Source organism: Pseudopipra pipra, chromosome 5 (assembly GCF_036250125.1).
Source record: "Pseudopipra pipra isolate bDixPip1 chromosome 5, bDixPip1.hap1, whole genome shotgun sequence".
Lineage (NCBI taxonomy): Eukaryota > Metazoa > Chordata > Aves > Passeriformes > Pipridae > Pseudopipra > Pseudopipra pipra.
Genome location: NC_087553.1, coordinates 17,694,976 through 17,712,404, shown reverse-complemented (window position 1 = coordinate 17,712,404; position 17,429 = coordinate 17,694,976). Strand labels below are relative to the sequence as shown.

General features: G+C 41.6%; 1 protein-coding gene across 1 annotated transcript in view; it reads left to right on the top strand.

Moving 5' to 3' along the window:
• The window catches only part of TMEM178B (transmembrane protein 178B), a 228,992-nt gene that overhangs the window by 193,228 nt on the left and 18,335 nt on the right, over positions 1-17,429 (top strand). Inside the window, exon 3 of the mRNA XM_064654718.1 lies at positions 4,260-4,397. Coding sequence (XP_064510788.1) covers positions 4,260-4,397 — 138 coding nt within the window. The remainder of the gene's footprint in view (positions 1-4,259; positions 4,398-17,429) is intronic.

Below are 17,429 nucleotides of genomic sequence, written 5' to 3'. Positions count from 1 at the left end.
AGCTTTCAAATTTACCATGTCAGTTTTAGTCACAGGAATTGGATTACTTCATTCCCTGTCCCTTCTCCATTGTAAACAGTCAAGAAATTTGTTGTTTACAGAGTTCATGAATGCTGTATTCCTTGCCTGGTGATCCATATTGATTTTGAGTCAGGATTGAGTTTCCTGCCTTTTACATGCAGCAGCATCTGTAGCAGCACTAGGCATGAAAAGGACTCCCAAATACAAGCTATTCACCCATAGCTTTTAGTCAACATCAAAAAGAAAAAGGGATGAAGAAGGTGTCTCTAAAACATGTGGGGAAAGATAATATTGCACTTTCGCCCACAAGTGATGGTGGTATCTATGTCCATACAGTAAATAATTGAAACTAGTGGTCATATAGGCAAAGCATTAAAACTCAACTTCTATATTGTAGGTGTTACAGAAAAAGCAATGTAACATCTTCCTTATTTGTACCTTGTAACTACACTTCTGAAGGTTCGGTTTGCTAGATAGTGGAGAAGGGGAATTCAAAGTGTCCCTGCAGTCTGTGCACTTTGCTGCAGTGTGAGGACATGAGATGGGTATCCAGGAGAGGATCAGCTTTATAACCAGCTAAGAAATGCACAGGAGTGCACTGAGATAAGGTGTGTTTGCTGTTGCAGCTCCCGTTTGGCTGTATAAGATACAACAGTGCATTTTGCTGGCACAGCCGCTCATTCAGTTGATTGAGACCATCATGCCATGACCCTGGAGATGCTGTAGTTACTGAGAGAGGTTTTCAAAGAGAGAAAGAATGAAGAGAACTATTCATTTCATAGTCTAAAAATAAGAGCAATTTCAGAAAAATAAAGCCAAACAAACTCAGGATATGCTCAAATGACATCAAGTGGCGTTACATGACAGCATGACCCTTTTTACCTTTGCAGGATGCATTCAGGAAGGGTCTTATCAGTGCCAATCAAACTCAGACAAAACCCCATCAATTTGTACTGATGAGCTATTGTTTATTTATATGTCAGCCCTCCATCCTAAATTAGCAGAACAAATTTAAAAATTGCCTCGAGTACACAATGCAAATCTTTGCTTTTCTTCTGTCCTTTCCATGTGGAGCCCGCACCAACAAAACAGTGATCATAAAAAGTACCACTAATAGAGATTGAGTCCCGGGAATATAGGCTCCTGTTCCCTGGCCTTCACTAAATACCCTGAGGGTGATGATTCGTTTACATACAATAAGTACTTTTCTGCAAAAGAATCACTTTGAATAGACTTGAACCAAGTACTGATCTCAGCTTCCTGTGGGCAGGTGAGGAGCACCAGGAAGATGCTGTTGGACAAATGCAGGCTATTGTTGAAACCAACTTTGAAACCCCCTTTCCCAGCACTGCCTTTTGCAAGGGCTCCCACTGGGGAACGCTATGGCAGGACAAAAGCCAAGATGGTTTTGAATAGAAAAGAAAGTTTGTATTTTATTTGTTTCAGATAAGCCCTAACCAACAGAATTGTGAGGAGCAGATTTGCAACTGGCCTAAGCAGTGGCAATCTTAAACTAAGCTCACTGAACTTGTGACAACTGAGATTTCATAAAGAAGTTCAATTTTGAATTTTTTAACATGTGGTATTGAGTGTCTGCCAGAAGTTAGCTTTCTGGCTTTTTTCGAGAGATAATGTAAGCCCAGAGATAAGATGATGAATTTTGCTGTGTTGTTAGAAAGGGAATTTCAGGCTCCATCAGGAGGAGAGGTCAAGTGAAACAAACATTAAAATTTGGCCTAGAAATCTTGGTCCTGGTCCTTTAACTCTTCTGTTCAGTGGCAAAACTCACACTGGTTTTAGTGGGATAAAAACCATTCCTTAGTTTGGTGTACAGGATGTGGGAATGCTTGTGATCCACTCTGGGACCTATGAAAACTGGCTCCATCAGCTAGGCATTGGGGTAGGTCGAGGAGTTATAGACATCTTGCAGCTGAATAAGGCTATTTAAATTCAGCTCATTAAAAGCAGGTTGTTAGGGTATGTTTCCATTAGGAAGAACAAGTGCTGTTGTTACCCAGAGTCAGCAGTCACAAGTTATAATGGAAGGAGTTTGTAGGGCTGACACAGGCAGCTGTGCAGCACCTCCGAGAGACATGTTGTGCTGTTATTGAAGATGACATAGGAAACAGTAAACATTTTATGTTTTCATTCATCTTTCGAATTGAGCCTTCATGGGCTGAAAAAGCAGGGAGACATTTGGCCGTCAAACATGCTTACCAACATTGCTGCTTGTTTTAGAAAGCACTCAAATTCCCAAGGAGCAGAGGCTAGCATTGCCTTTGGGAAGTACAAGTTGCTGCAGGAAATGCTTTTTTTCTTTTTTGTCCACTAAAACTCCTTGAACATACTCAAATGTGGTGGGACAGTCACAAAACCTGAGAAAAAAGTACAAATTTTAAGATGTGTATCTTATTTAAAGGGCCTGATCACTGGTGGCCTGAAGACCTGGTTATCTGTTGTCAGAGAGACTCCTTGAAAAATCAGTGACAGTCTGATATATACTGATATATACTTTATACTGATATAAACTATAACAGGAACCAGTTATAGTTTCAAGGGAGGGGTTACATTCTGCCACATGATCTTGCATAAGAAGGGCTATAATGAACATGAATCTGAGTGAACTGCCTTCCATTAAATCAAATCATTCTGTCCCAACATACCTACAGACCTTGTGGACACTTAGCATTTTGGATACACAAATCTCTGATGGCGGGATTTTATCACTATTCAGAAATTTCACTGAATCTGCACTGCTGGTGTTGGTGGTCCTTTTATCCACTGTGGGAAGAACATAAAAAATTACAGAAATTGAGAAATAGTCCAAGGCCAGCCAAGGAGAAAAGCTGCCACAGAGATTGGAGAATGATTCACAGTTTTCAAATCTTCCTTCTCTGCCATAAGCATTCTGTTCCTTGAAAAAAAATAAAAGTAAAATCATTGCTATGCAAAAAAAAAAAAAAAAAGTTTCAAGAAGGAAACAAGTGTTTGGAGAGCTGACTTGGCTGGAATTTTCCCCGTACATATACTCTTGACATATCAGTGCTTAAACTTTTTATGCGTGCATGAGGGGGGACAGGGAACAATCAAATGTTAGTGAAGATAACCCCATCTGTTTCATTATTTGAGGGTGTGAAAATGCTCTTTATCTCACATAGTCCTTGCTCTTTCGGTTGCCAGGTGGTCTCACTGCCCAGATTTCAAATCAAAACCAACTGTGAAGAATTTTATTTTTTTTCCCAGCACATGCAGGGAGAGGGATCCCAGCAGTCCCATCCTTTTTGCAAAGGCAAATATGCAACATAGCCAGGCCTTAATTTAAGGATTCCTTACATTAGGTCTTGGGGGTCCTTTTCCTTTATTTATGAAACAAATGCATGTCAATCCCTTGCACCCATATCAGAAGTGGTACTCAGTCCACACCTGAAAAGCACAAAATGTTTCACTCCAACCCCCCGCCCTCCTCTTACTCTTAGTGCTCCCTGGAGCACTCGAAAATGTCCTCACCAAAAACCATCCAGCAAGGTCACCATCTGGATACAAGAGAGGGCAATGATGTGTCCTGTGTCCCAGCCGTGCATCTGCAGCGCATTTATTATGTGTGACACCAGAATACCCGTGTGCCTCCCCGTTCTGAATGTCCCGGGTTTCACTCATCCCACTGCTGGACACCAAGGCACTATGGCCCAACTCACACGTGGGAAGCTGCAGCCCGGAGGGGCTCAGTGACTTGCCCAAGATCACACAGCGGGTCAGAATTGAGGTGAATCCTCTGTCACGTCTGCCCGGCACAAAGCACAGAAACCGCTTTGCTGATCAGTTTGAGCAGGTGCCTCCACTGAATGCAGTGGAGTAATGGGCAGAGATGAGAAGGCAGGATGTAAACAGATGTTGTGCTAGTACCCAGAGACTACAGCTATTAGACACAGCATTGCACTGAGGCCATTTTACAACTTCTAACTCCTGAGCAAGTTGTCACAAGTCACTTGAGTGCATCTGCGCTGAGCCTTATTGCGTGGTAAAATGGTCACCTGCTCTCCCTCCCCAGCCCAAGTTAGTATCTTAATTTATGGCTTGTCCCCTATCTGAATCATCCTTACTCAAATCATCCCATGCCAACACACACTGGTGACCCTGCAGGATCAGTAGCATTTTGGATTAAGGCTGTTATGAGCCCATGATCATGCTGATTTATCACTGTTCACACTCACATTGATTTTCTGTCTTCCCCACTGCAGATCTGCGCAGGATGACAGCTGGCTTCATGGGCATGGCTGTGGCCATCATCCTCTTTGGATGGATTATCGGGGTGCTGGGGTGCTGTTGGGATCGAGGCCTTATGCAGTATGTGGCGGGGCTTCTCTTCCTCATGGGAGGTAAGAATGTTGGTGTTTGAAGAAATTTATTTGTCTTCTTGTTTTCGTGTTCCCTCTTTCCACATGTCCTTTCTTTTCTAAGTCACTGAAAACATGTTTTCAGGGTTTTTTGAGTGATCTGGACTTGGTTTCATTCCGAGTGCCTTCTGGGGTACAACAAGGATCACCCAACCACAGCTACATGTTACTTCTATCACAAAACAGTGTCTGTAACTCACAGGACTAGAAAGGGCCCTCTGAGTTGTTTAATCCAATACTCTGTGGTCTCAAGTAACACTATCACCCTTAAACTTAATAAGCTCAGTAAAAAAATCTGAAGATTATGCAGATATTATTCCCACCACTGTCCCACAGTGGGACACTTTGATAACTAGAAACTGTGCTGCAAGTTGTAACATGTACTTATTACTCGTCAATTGTTCTTGAAACAGATGTAACCTTTAGTTTATGTGTCTCTCTTTCTCTGATGTACATATGAAGAGCAATGGTATCCTCTGTTTTCTTTTTCCCACTCTACATATGCTTTCATGTAGACTTCTCTGTGTAAGACCTGTTATCAATCTAGCAGCCCTTTCTGCAACCTGCTCTTGTTTGTACTTGCCTTTCTCACATATGGATGAGAAGGACCATTCCCTAACAAGGTCTGATCAATGCCTCGTATAAGTGGGATGATGGTTCCCTTTCTCTGATAGAAATTCCTTGCCTGAAGTATTTTGGGGTTGTATTTGCTTTTTTCATGCTGCATCACACCAGAGACCCACAGTCATCCTTCAGTTGGATGATGCATCCAGGCCTTTCTCCTCCTTTGTGATTTCCTACTGGTTCTATCACAATTTACAGCAGAGGTTCTGTTTATTACTCCCCAAGTACATGTCCTGGCACTCTATGCTTTTGAGCTTTTTCCCATTTCTACTACACCAGCCCTCAAGGTCATCCAACATTTGCCATGTCATGTTCCAGCCTTCCTTACTAGAGATGCTATCCAGCTTTCTGTTAGCAGAAATTTCAAGGCACACAGTTAATTGAAATGAAGGGTGTGAGAGTCAAGTCCCATAAACAGTGGTGGGTGAATGTCTCAAAGTGAACACCACTCCTTCTGTTCTCTCTTATTTTCTCTGGTGGTTTTTGTTTAGCTGGGCTTTTGCCCTCCAGGCAGATCATCACTTCAGTGCATTTTATCATCTGTTTATCTGTACTGTGGTGTGATACAGATAAGTGTATGACATACAGAAAAGCTTCTGCAGTCCCAGAAGAGGAGTTAAGTGCTCAAGTAACAAGTATTTATGTTCCAGTGATGTTGTACTGGTGACATTAGACATCAGCTCTCTCTGTGCCCACAAACATATTTGAAGTCGCACCTTGTGCAAGCACACACTGGTCTTTGTGGGGATTCTGTAAATGGTTTGTTGTGGGTGTCAAAGTGTTATGGGCAATGGGCCTGCTGAATTAACTTGATATTTCTTATATAATTAATTTGCATTTAATTAGTTTGCATGGGGGGTTATTTTGTTTTACTGTGCTTAGATATCTGTGTGATATTTAACTTGCTACAGCACGATATTCAGATTAAAACATTAAGAGTATACAAAATAAATACAGAAAAATCTGTTAGAAACTAGCTATGTCTTGTTTGCTAATTGGAAATTATTATATATGGGGTGGTTTCTAGTGCAGCTGCAGGGATTTCTTTTTGGCTCAGTGTTATTTGGCAGTGATTTGAAAGATGACTGTTAAAGTTTTCAGGTGAAAGGAGATTCAGTGTAACCATATGTCATGGGAGGGGTCACTTATAGCTTACAAAGCCATCTTTTGGTGTGCTCAAACAATAAACATTTCAGTGGAGACACGTCCAAGGTCATGCAGCTGGGAACAAAAGGTGTCAGTCATCCTCGCAGAACAAGAGGCTCCCTCAGAAAGCAGCAGCTCTGAAAAGGTCTCTCGGATCACGGTTGCTGGGATCATCCAGCTGCACAGGAGCTCTCAGTGCAGTGCAGCTGCTAAATGTGTTAGTTTTTATGGGAATATGCAATGAAAGCATGAGGTGGGGTTATCTCTGGGCAAAGCAAAACTGTTCCTGGACATCCTAATCTGGTGTCAATGCTAAAGAAGGATGTGGAAAGATTGGGAGAGGTTTGCAGAAGAGCTACAAGAATGACTCAAGGTTTGAAAAACAAGAAAAAGACAGCATGCCACAAAAAGCCAATTGCTTGTAACTGTTTAACAGAAGGTTTATAAATTACTTGAACACATTGTGTAAGTACCTATGCAGTGAGAAGCCATCTGATAGTAGAATGCTCTTTGCATAGAGAAAATAGTAACAAGATCCAGCAGTTGGAATCTGAAATTAATTGAAATGAGAGGCACCAGATTATTTTATCTGCCAAATTCTGTCAGGATGTGTAATATTTGAAATAAAGATGTTTTGGGAGGAGATGAAAATTGTTCTCTGCTTCAGTGCACATGTGGATCAGCGCTACCCAAAGGTTACTCTCTTTCTTGTTTTGCACAAGTCAGTAGCAACTGCTATACTGATTTCTTTTAACAGCAAATGTGTGTAAAGTAACATCTACAAACTGAAGCAGGCAGTTAATAAAATACACAACTAGACCAATCTAATCTGTCAATGTTCTGAGGCTGTCATATGTTACACAGTCATTCCTCTTACAGTCAATGAATCTTTGAACTTAAACTATTTTATTGATGGATGGTGTTTGAATACAAAGCTGGTTCTTCTGTCATGACATAAATTCTGTCAACATAGAATTGTATTGGTCCTTAAAATGCAGGGAGCCAGAGTGCCTCTCAGTTTTACTTAACTTTTTCTCTGGTCCAATAATGAGAAAAATGATTTGGAAGGTTCATGTCATCTGACTTCACTGCAGCTGAGAGGAGACTGTGTTCAATTGGTAGCTATAAAATCACCCTGAAATCTAACTTTGCCTTCCATTTGCAACACCACTTGTCTTGGCTGTGTTTGTAGCATCCCCTCTGTTTGTGTTATAGACAACTAGCTCTTTTATAATGCTTAAATGTTGCTGGCTTAACACATCTATGGGGTTTGTCCCTTATTGCCCATAATTCTTTGAACAGGAAATCTCAACAGAGCACTAAGAAATGTGCTATAATAATCTAACAAGGCCAGACGTGGTTTGCTTGGACCTCTGGTTCTTTATTATATTTACCAAACAGTCTTCTTGCTTGCTCATGTGGCAGTGCCTCCTAAGGACTTGCTATAGTCTGGTTGATCTGATTTCTCAAGCAAATTGCTTAAACAAGTCACTTGTGAAATGCAGGCCGTTATCTGGTATTGGTTCATCTGGAATCCAGGACATGTAAACTGTGATTTAGAGTGTGTTTTACAGTGTTATTCAGCATGTTTTGTAACAAGTCAAAATTATTAATAATTCATCTTTTCTGTTTAGTCCAAATGTATCTGTATCAACAGCAATCACAGGTCTCTTATGGCTTTGAAAGGGTTTTTTTGCATAATTTTCTGAATTTATTGTAGAATTTATACTTGGATCTCTTATCTTGAATGACAGCATTTGCCTGACCACAGTAGGATTTTTTTTGGTCCCTCATCTTGTACGGAGCCAGATGGATACTGCAAATTATGTTTACTATTTTTTATCTCATTGTGCATGATGGTGTTGTTACATTGCCTTCTGTACCCACAATTGCACTATCTCTTGTAGTTCCATTTCAGTATTGTCAGTATCATTTTACCCTGCAAGGTGGGAGAGTTTCTCCTTTTGAGAGTTTCTCCATTTGGAATTGTCCTTCTAAATTTCACTGATCAGTTCATTATATTCATCTTACTTGAGACTGTTTAATTCTATTACAGAAGTGGGTCACACTCAAATTATACATGACTCGGAGCACATCCTCTTGCAGCTTCTTGTGTTTTCTTCTCATGCAAATTACTGAAAATCTGTGCACCAGTAAAAGCTCCATCCAGTAATTTTGTAATTTTATAATAATTTCTGGAGCCTTAGAAGCATCTGTGACACTACTTCCAAATGTTAGAGTCCTGTGGCAAACTTGATGCTTTCATGCTCATCAAGGACCTACTTGTAGTCTAACAGGAATTCAGTTAAACATCTACCTGAGGAAATGCATGGGGGGCATTTTATATGCTGTGTTTTTAACAATGAAAATTTACTAGCACTAAAGCTATGCCTTAGCTTTTTGAAGTCTAGATGTGACCTGCTTATCAGTTGCCAAGAAGTGGTGCTCACATTTTCTGGCTTTGAGAAGTTCTTTTGGATGTATTCAAATCCTGGACTTCTTTGGGTTTACTATCATGGCAAACCTGTCAATTAATTTGGTTAGTGTCCCTCAACAGTAGTGTTGTCAAGGTCAAATTTCAGTTTTACTTCCAGCTCCAAAGAGTTGAGATATTGTGAACTGGCACATGTAACTCTACCAAGGCAAATTCTGTTGTCTTCAGGAATCCCTTCTTTCCTGTATCATGACAAGCAAACAAGCTTATATCCAACTGTTGGTTTTTCTACCTGCTCTCCAGCACATTCACTCATAGGAATTTCTTACTTCAACATCTCAGATTCTGCTAGGTTGATTGTTCTTCCACAACCATGCAAAGCCAACCTCACCACACCTTCTGTTATTCTACATGCTTTATAAAATCATCTTTTAAGACAATCTCTGATAGCCTGTTGTTATCCCAGTTCAGCTGATTTCAGTCAGCTGTTTTGACATATCACGTGGCTTGCATTATTTCTAATTTGAGGGTAGGGCTGACTTTGTACCTAAATGCTCCAAACTCCTTTTCCTCCTCATCAGTGCCTGCTGTGGGGAAGGTGGGATGATAGAGCTGCCCCATCGTGGCATGGTCCAATGTTTTGGCAGTGGTTGCATCCTCCCCTTCCCTACCTGTGCACCTCCCTGCCAAACTGCTGTCTGTTGTCCCAGCTGGAAATACAAAATGGCACTTCCAGTATCTTGTTCTGGTACTTGCTTTAGCACACAATTATCCCTGGCCAAAGCTACATCACTTGCCTTTCTAAACGTATTAGACAAAGAATAATGTTTTATCATCCTTATCAGAGCTCTGTCCTTCAGCTGCACATTCATGTATTTTCCTTTTGTAAGTCTGTAATTTGTTCTGAGAACACATTTCAGTGAAATAGTTTAGGTTTTACTGCACGCCTAACAAGGCAGCCCTTCAGGGAGAGACTTCTGTGTTGTCTTATTTTGTTCCAAATTTACTGCAAATAAATGCAATAAATAATCTCTGCACTTGTTTACTGTTTTACCTGTTCTCTTCACTCTTATCAGGACTCTGCCAGTTTTGTCTTGTGACATGTACTTTAGGATCACTTCAGGGTTTTTTCCCCATTTGCTAACAATTTCCTTAGAGAAGCATGTAATTTTACTAGCCTTGCAAATATTCCTTATTCTTTGCAAAGTCAAGTGTATTTCTTGCTGTAACCTTGCTTTGAGCCAATTAAAAATTTTACCATTAAAAATTCAGTCTTTAATTAGACTATTTGGAAATTATTCCAGCTGTTAAATGCCCTTATTCATGTGATTTAACTTCACCATGAAGATCTGTAATAAAATGATCTAGAGTCTCACATAGTAGCTCATTTCTTGACTTTGCCTAGTGACATTTTTGCATGAAGTGCTGGGCTTGGGGCTTTGCTTGGGGGTCTGAAATTCCCTTTTCTCCTGGCACTTAAAGGCCTGAAAGTCTTGCTGTACACATACAGTAGTGGTATGGACTTTTTCCTGTCTGATTTTTTGTCCTAGCAATTGCTCTCAGAAACATCAGGAATTTCTTTCATCCTCTCCTCCTCCCTCCCCTCCAATGATGATCTGCCAGTCTGGGGGATTCAAGTGCCATTTGCCAGCTCCAGTTCTGCCACTGAATTGGGTTCCTCCTCACCCTCTTAAGAGTAGTGCAGAGACATTGCTCTTTGTAGCCCATCCTCAGAGGACCTAGGTCAGGGTTAGAAAAGCTTTAAATCTTTTCCCAGAGCAGAGGTGAACACCTATTCTTGCCAGTGCTGACTGCTGCAGCAGAGATAAGCAGGCAGGAAAGATGTGTAAGAGGGAAGAAAAAATGAAGTTATGCCAGTGTGTTGGCGCAATTTAATGCTTTATTTCAGATATGCAAGAAAGGATGTCTATTAAAGAAATAAAGAAAAAACCCTTACATATGTATGAGTGCATTCTTCTCTTATATTTTAATCTAGGGAGAAAAAGCTTTTTATAAGTAATTTCCAGCCCTTCTCAGAAATACTTCCAAAATATTCCTTCTCTCAGTCCAGGGGTAAGTCAACAAAATGCTTTATTGTCCTTGCAGCTAGAGGATGGACTGACCATTTACACCGAGTCACCCTCTTTTGCCCCAGCCATGCCACGCTGTCGCAAGGTCACACTCGGGGCTTTGTGCCAGTGCCTGCCAGAGCCCAGCAGCTGCCACAGGAGCTGTGTCCAGGAGCTGATGACCAGGCTGATACTGAGGGATGCAAACCCTGTCAGAAAGGAGCGTTCCAAAACTTGACTTGTGAGCCCGTGCAGCACAGTTGTTGGTATCGATGCACTGCACTCGTCTGGATCCTCTTTTGCTCCCCACCTCCACAGAGAGTCTTGTCTTCCAAATCCCTGAGCCCCTGTGCTGTGCTTCCTCCTCCTGTGCTGTGCATATGTTAGTAGCTGACAACTGAGGCATCTGTGTATTTGCAGCCACGGATCGTTACCAGCTGTTGAGTCATTTGAGTCCCAAATTTAACTCACTGTACTTTGAAAATAGCACATAATGGTAGAAAATAAGAGTGTTTATTCTACAAGACTGTGGTCCTGCCATCTCAAAATAATCATTCCGCTGCTGAATAATTTAAGAAACAAAAATGGAGCAATTTAATACAGCAAGTGTAAGGGAAAGCTCTGTGACTGACATTTCCTAGGCAGTTATGAAGTACCTTCATAGCAGCTGCCAAGAGGAAGCAAAGAGAAAGATAAAGAGAGAAAGTAAAAGCTATTCTTTGGAGTTCATCAGGAAATATGGTAGGTCCCACAGAGCACCTAGGATTTCTATTTCTTATTAATAATCAAGACCTCTACCCAGCCTGCAGAATGTTCACTTGTGGTGAAATGATCAATCACAACACTGAAGATGGAAGGTATTTCCTGTGGTAATATTTATATCTTCTTTTCCACAACATTATTCTTTGAAAGTCCAGTTTCTCATGCTTCTTTCCAGAAAGGAATAGTTTTAGAAAGTTTGCATAAAATATTTTTTTTCTCTATGGAAAAGCAAGTGTAAATACACGTGTGTGCATAAGTGTATGCATACAGATCCTAAACAGCAGCATGTGATCTTTACAAAAACTGAGGTCTACAATAATTCACTGGAATCTGAGCTGTGAAGCTTGGCATAAATATAGTTTTCACAATGTCAAAATACTTTTGGCCACTTTGAAGAGTATTTATAATTCAAAAAAAGTTGGAACACTGGGAAAACAATGAGATACCAACCATGTTTTAATCCTGTGGGAGGCCCTAAATTAGTGAAGACTGCAGAGGTGTTTAGGAACTTTGCAAAACTCCTTGCAGATCACTGGGAGAACTTATTTATGTGGATTGACCTCCAGATGGAGACAAAGGCTGGTTTGTATCAAGAGATGCCATAAATTGGTTATGAAAGTCTTTGAGACAAGTCTCAGCACAACAAAGTCAGTCCCCCCCTACCAGACCTCCCCCACCACACTCGTGTACACTCTGGCTCCTACGTGTGCTTTTGTTTAAATTTTGCATTATGCTCTAGAGTGATTTAAGGCCTCAAGTTGGAATGAACTTGAGTTAATGTACAGTGTTAATAGGCTTTAAATGTTTAAACCTCTCTAAGGCTCTTGATTGTTTAAAACCCTCAAACGCATTACAAGGGTGTTGTAGGAAACAAGCGGATGAGGCTCTTTATGGACCTGTGAGGAAACGCAGAGCTCAGAGCAGTCATGCAGGTTTTGTGCCTTTGTGCCCATCAGGCAGTACTGTAACAAGGCCAAGAACATGCATATTCAGGAAATAAGAGTCAACCTGTTTCTGAAAATGTCCTTTTTTATCACTTTAAGGATTTAACAATCTGTCTTTATAGGGACTGGCTGAGGGAGCCGGGGTTGTTAACCCTGGAGAAAAGGAGGCTCCGTGTCTCTTCTCCCAAGTAACAAGTGATGAGACAAGAGGAAACTGCCTCAAATTGTGCCAGGGGAGGTTTAGATTGGATACTAGGAAAAATTTCTTCACCAAAAGGGTGGCCAAGCACTGGAACAGGATGTCCAGGGAAGTGGCAGAGCCACTATTCCTAGAAGTATTTACAAGATGTGTAGATGTGGCAACCGGGGACATGGTTTAGTGCTGGATTTGTCAGTGTAGGTTTAACCGTTGGTCTTGATGATCTTAGAGGTCTTTTCCAACCTAAACAGTTCTATGATTCTATTAAAACATTTCTTCCTTGCACGGTTTGTGGTGTCTCTCACAGACCTGGTTGCAGATCATGTTTCTTGATCCCATTTTATGCTATGTTTCTGAGGTATAAAAAGCGACCCTTCTTTTCTTATGTATTTCAAAACAGAGACACTGGTGAATACATATCCAGACACATATGTATGGACACGTCCAGTCCTCATACATGGGTAGGACTGGAAGTGCTTCTTCATCCAGACCAGCTAACCATTAGTAATCAGCTTTTAGAAACTGGTTATCACTTCCCCTTTGAATGTTAGCAAATTTCCTATTTTCACTCAAAAAATAAATATTTGGGAAATCATCCATACAGATATACATCCCCTTTGCCATCTTTTGGGGTTCATACAATGCCAAGGTGGCCTGTTTAGCATTTCCAAGCTAGAAAGAAGTTGCTCAGCTGATGGCATCACAAGGCTCACAATATGTTATGCTTCAAAGGCAGAGCTGGGGGAGCATGTTACTAGCATTTCCTTCTAGTACTTCTCTGTGCTCTCTGATGCACTGACAACATATTTTGCATTTATTTATTAATGCTGGCACTCATTTTGAAAAGGAAATAGGGGACTCTCTGGAAATACAAAAGGTCGCTTCCTTTCGCAGTAGAGACATCTCTATGTCACTGCGTATCAGCCACTGAAATGCTCTTTTATAATTTCTTGTTATAATACTCCTCAGGGGGAATCATGACTCCCATTTTTGCATCTCCTACAACTTATGTCCCTCTTCTCACAGAGAATTATTTTCAGTAGACGCTATTTTTTTCCAATACCTCAGGAATATAGCTGATTCTCTAGGCCAGTACTGGCAGAGCTAGCACTGAAATGTTGAGACCTTAGAGTTAACACCTTCATAAGAAAATGGGGGTGGGATATATATATGGTTTTTTCAAGTCAATAACACAACTGTACTGCAGGGTGTAGTCATTTAGGGGTATTGTTGTGCCTTTTTTTTTTTTCCCCCTCTGGAAGGAAAGGCTCAACAAGAGAATTCATTGTCAACTCAGTAGCATTTGATCTCCATGGAAACATTATCAGCTGACTTCAAAGGCAACCTTCAAATGTGGTTTGCTTTTTTTTTTCCCTGTAGCTTGTTTCTGATGCTCCTAGATGTGCACTTGCATGCTGTGAGGGAAGAAACACCAACACAAGCAATTCTGCCAGCCTTGTATCTGATCATGGAAAAGCACTGGCACTTAGGAGGAAACAAAAGGCTACTTTAATGAGGTGCAGAGATCTTACAGTTTGGAGCAAAAGACAGGGCAAGTACTGTATATGCACCCATAAACTCATTGTTCTTCAGTCTTAGCTCAAATCTGTCTCCCTGAACTTGGCGGTCAGTAAATTTAGGAGTCAGTTCAGTCTGGCTTTTCAGCCAGAAGAACGGTTCATATTCCTCTGTGTGTTTATTTTAAGTCAGCTATACTGACTAGTAATTTCTCCCTCACCAGCATAGGAGGTACTGGCAGAAGCATCAGTACCTTCCAGAGTTACAAGAACAGACAACTGAATGTAGTCAGTGAAGGGCATGCAATCTAGTTTGCTTCTCAGAGATGTCAGTAGGTCTTTGGGGGGCTGACAGAAGGTGAAATAAAGTAGAAGCAAAGTGGGAGAGACAGATTCCATAGAAATACAAAAGACTTTCCCACCCACAGCCCTGGAAAACAAGTTCTGTGTATTTTAAGATTCAGTGGTTGTTCCCTAGCCTTTAATAATGTCACCAGGTCTTTGATCTGTTGCTGGCTTCTGAATTCCAATGGCAAGATGCATCAAGGCCAAAGGAAGACAATGAAAACAAAACTGGCATTTATTATTGGGTTGGTTTTTAGTTAAAGAAAAGTTTACTGAGTTGTTTGCTTGCCTGGCATCAAAGAGGAAAGAAAACTGCACATGCAACAGAAGGAACAGTAACACTGGCATGATTTTCTGGACGGAAAGAAATCCTTACAGAGGGAATGGGGAGCAAGTTTCTGTGTGTGGCAGAACTTTTTGTTAAATGCAGAGGCTGAAGCAAGATTTAGATTTACCTTCTTGGCTTCTCAAGTTCTCAGCTTAGAAAAACAACATTGCCCTTAGACAAATCACTGCTGTGCTTGCTTGGTCTGATCTGTCTGGACAGGGCCCAACTGGACAGTGGAAATTCCACTCAAAAAGCAGCTGGACCTGGTAGAAACTAGATGAGAAACCTCCTCATTTCTGGCCAACCTGGCTCTTCCAGAGCATACAGAGATGTCTTGGTTTAATGACAGTATGTTCAGGGGGTGAGACCTCTAATGAGATGAAGCCTCTCTTTTCTTTTATTTCCCTTCCCCAATATAGACAAGGTAAAAAACTACAGGAATTCTGAATGAAGAAGGAACAATAACAATTCTACTAAAAATTGAAAGAAACAAAAAAACCTCAGCAATAGCAGAAAAATACTACCTAGCCATCCCCCTCACCCCTAGGTTAAAACAAAACCTGGAAGGATATTTCGTCCAAAGGAGAGTCCCATGCCACCAAGATGGTAGCGTGGGTTCTGGCATAGCAAACCATGTGGAGTGACAGTGGCAGGGCTGGGATGACCCAGCACAGTGCTGAGGCATGCCTGATTTTATCTCCTGTCTCCCCAGTTCCTGGGATGCTTCACTCCAGGGACTCACCTTTCTGGCAGGTCCCGAGATGCTGGGGCCAGTCTTTGTCCGATCCAGCTCAGATGGGAGGGGGGGGGACAGTCCCCCACGCTCCAAATTATGTGGTGGTATGAAAAAAAAACAACACTAAAAATCTTTCCCATTTAATTAAAACTACAACAAGAGATTATGAGGCCCTGAAAGTGTTCCCTCTAGGAGTATTTTTAGTGTCACACACCAGGCAACATGGAAGAAGGCTGCACTGAATTTATTTATGCTGTATCTGTTCTCCAGTCTCACTTGTCTTGAAGAACATCTGTCTGTAGACTTTTCAGCAATTTAGTGTTTCCTGCAAAAGAAAGATTCCACAAATCCTCTGAGGCTCCTTCTGAGGTTCCTTCTGAGAGAAGTTCAATTTTTTGACTGGGAGACAAAGATCTTAGGAGAGAGGTGGAATGACCTCACTGCTAAAAGGCCAAATGCAATGTGTTCCACAGATTTCCTATGCTACACAGTATGTCCTGTGACAAGGCAAACCCAAACTGGCTCAACAACTGGCACAATTTTTTTTCATTTCAGCTCTGACAAATGCCTAGGCTGGGAAGCACCTGCCTGAACTACAGCTTGATACTAAACCTATGTGTCTTGTCATCTGGCAAATCTGAGGTCTGTTGGAGTCACTTGAGCTTGAGTGCAGTGACCCTTTCTGTTTAATCTTTTAAACCTCTGCCTGGGTCATCCTGTGGAGTCCATACTGTAAGAGATGAAAGAAACCTGCCAGTAGCCTCTGTTGTTGCCAAGGATGGTGCTTGCCAGCACATGGATCGGATAATTTCACTAACCTTTGATTAGGATGTTTCTTCATTTTAATATTTAGAGATTCTTTCTTTTGCTTCTGCTCCCAGTAAAATATGGAATCATATCCCATTCCTACAACTGGCACAATTTTTGCTACCTCCTCTGTTGTGACTGCAAGTTCACGAGCCCTAATGTTTGCTTAATGGCTGTAGTCAACTCTCTTTATTATTTCTGGGTTATTTTGAGTTGGTCATAGGAATTAGCATTGCTAAAGTAATCAGAGGGTTATTCACTCAGGCCTTGATCTGAAAGCTTTCTTTTCTCCCTCGTCTGTTCTATCAAAATCACGTCCCTTTAGCTAAGTAGTGTTGCCTTTGCTTCAGTGCCAACTCACAGCTTCAGAGGGTGCTTGCTCATAGCTGGAGCTCACTGGCTGCTGCAGTGCACAGCACTGCAGTCCCATGCCCCGAGGGAGACGGTCACAGAAATGTCACCATGTGCAAATCTGCGATGTGCAATATGGGCTGACTGTCAGTTGTATCAGCAGAGCAAACTGGAGCTCAGCCCTCAGCTGCTGTAGCACTGCTCCTTGTATGACACTGATTTACACGAGCCTAAGGATGGCACCCAGTAAGTATTTGCAGTCATGACTGAGGATACACAATCCTCTGGTGCTGTAACAGATGGCCTGTGCAGCGGCAGACAATGGGCAGGCGCTGCTGCTGAGGTGACACGCTGCAGGCACAGAGCTCTGCGTGGTGTGGGCGCTGCCGGTACGTTGTGAGGCAGGAGATCAAAGGCCAAATGCAAACCACATTCTGAGAGCAGATATAATGCAATATCAGAGCACCAAGACAGACCCTGCGGTTTACTCTGGCCCATGGTATAAATTAAAAATGCATTAAGTCCCAACCCAGGTGGGTATAGATTCTCACAAGGACACTTCACTGAATCTCCATCACCCAGTCAGACTTATCCTTCCATCTCGGCTTTTTTCATAAGGGCAATTTTCCAGTAAACCCCTTGCTATTCTGCAACCTATTGGCGATGCTGCAAGCTGCTTCTGCTGGAACAGTACATAATTAATGAATAATTTATATTCTATGCGTGTATGCACAAAGCAATAAAGTGTTCTC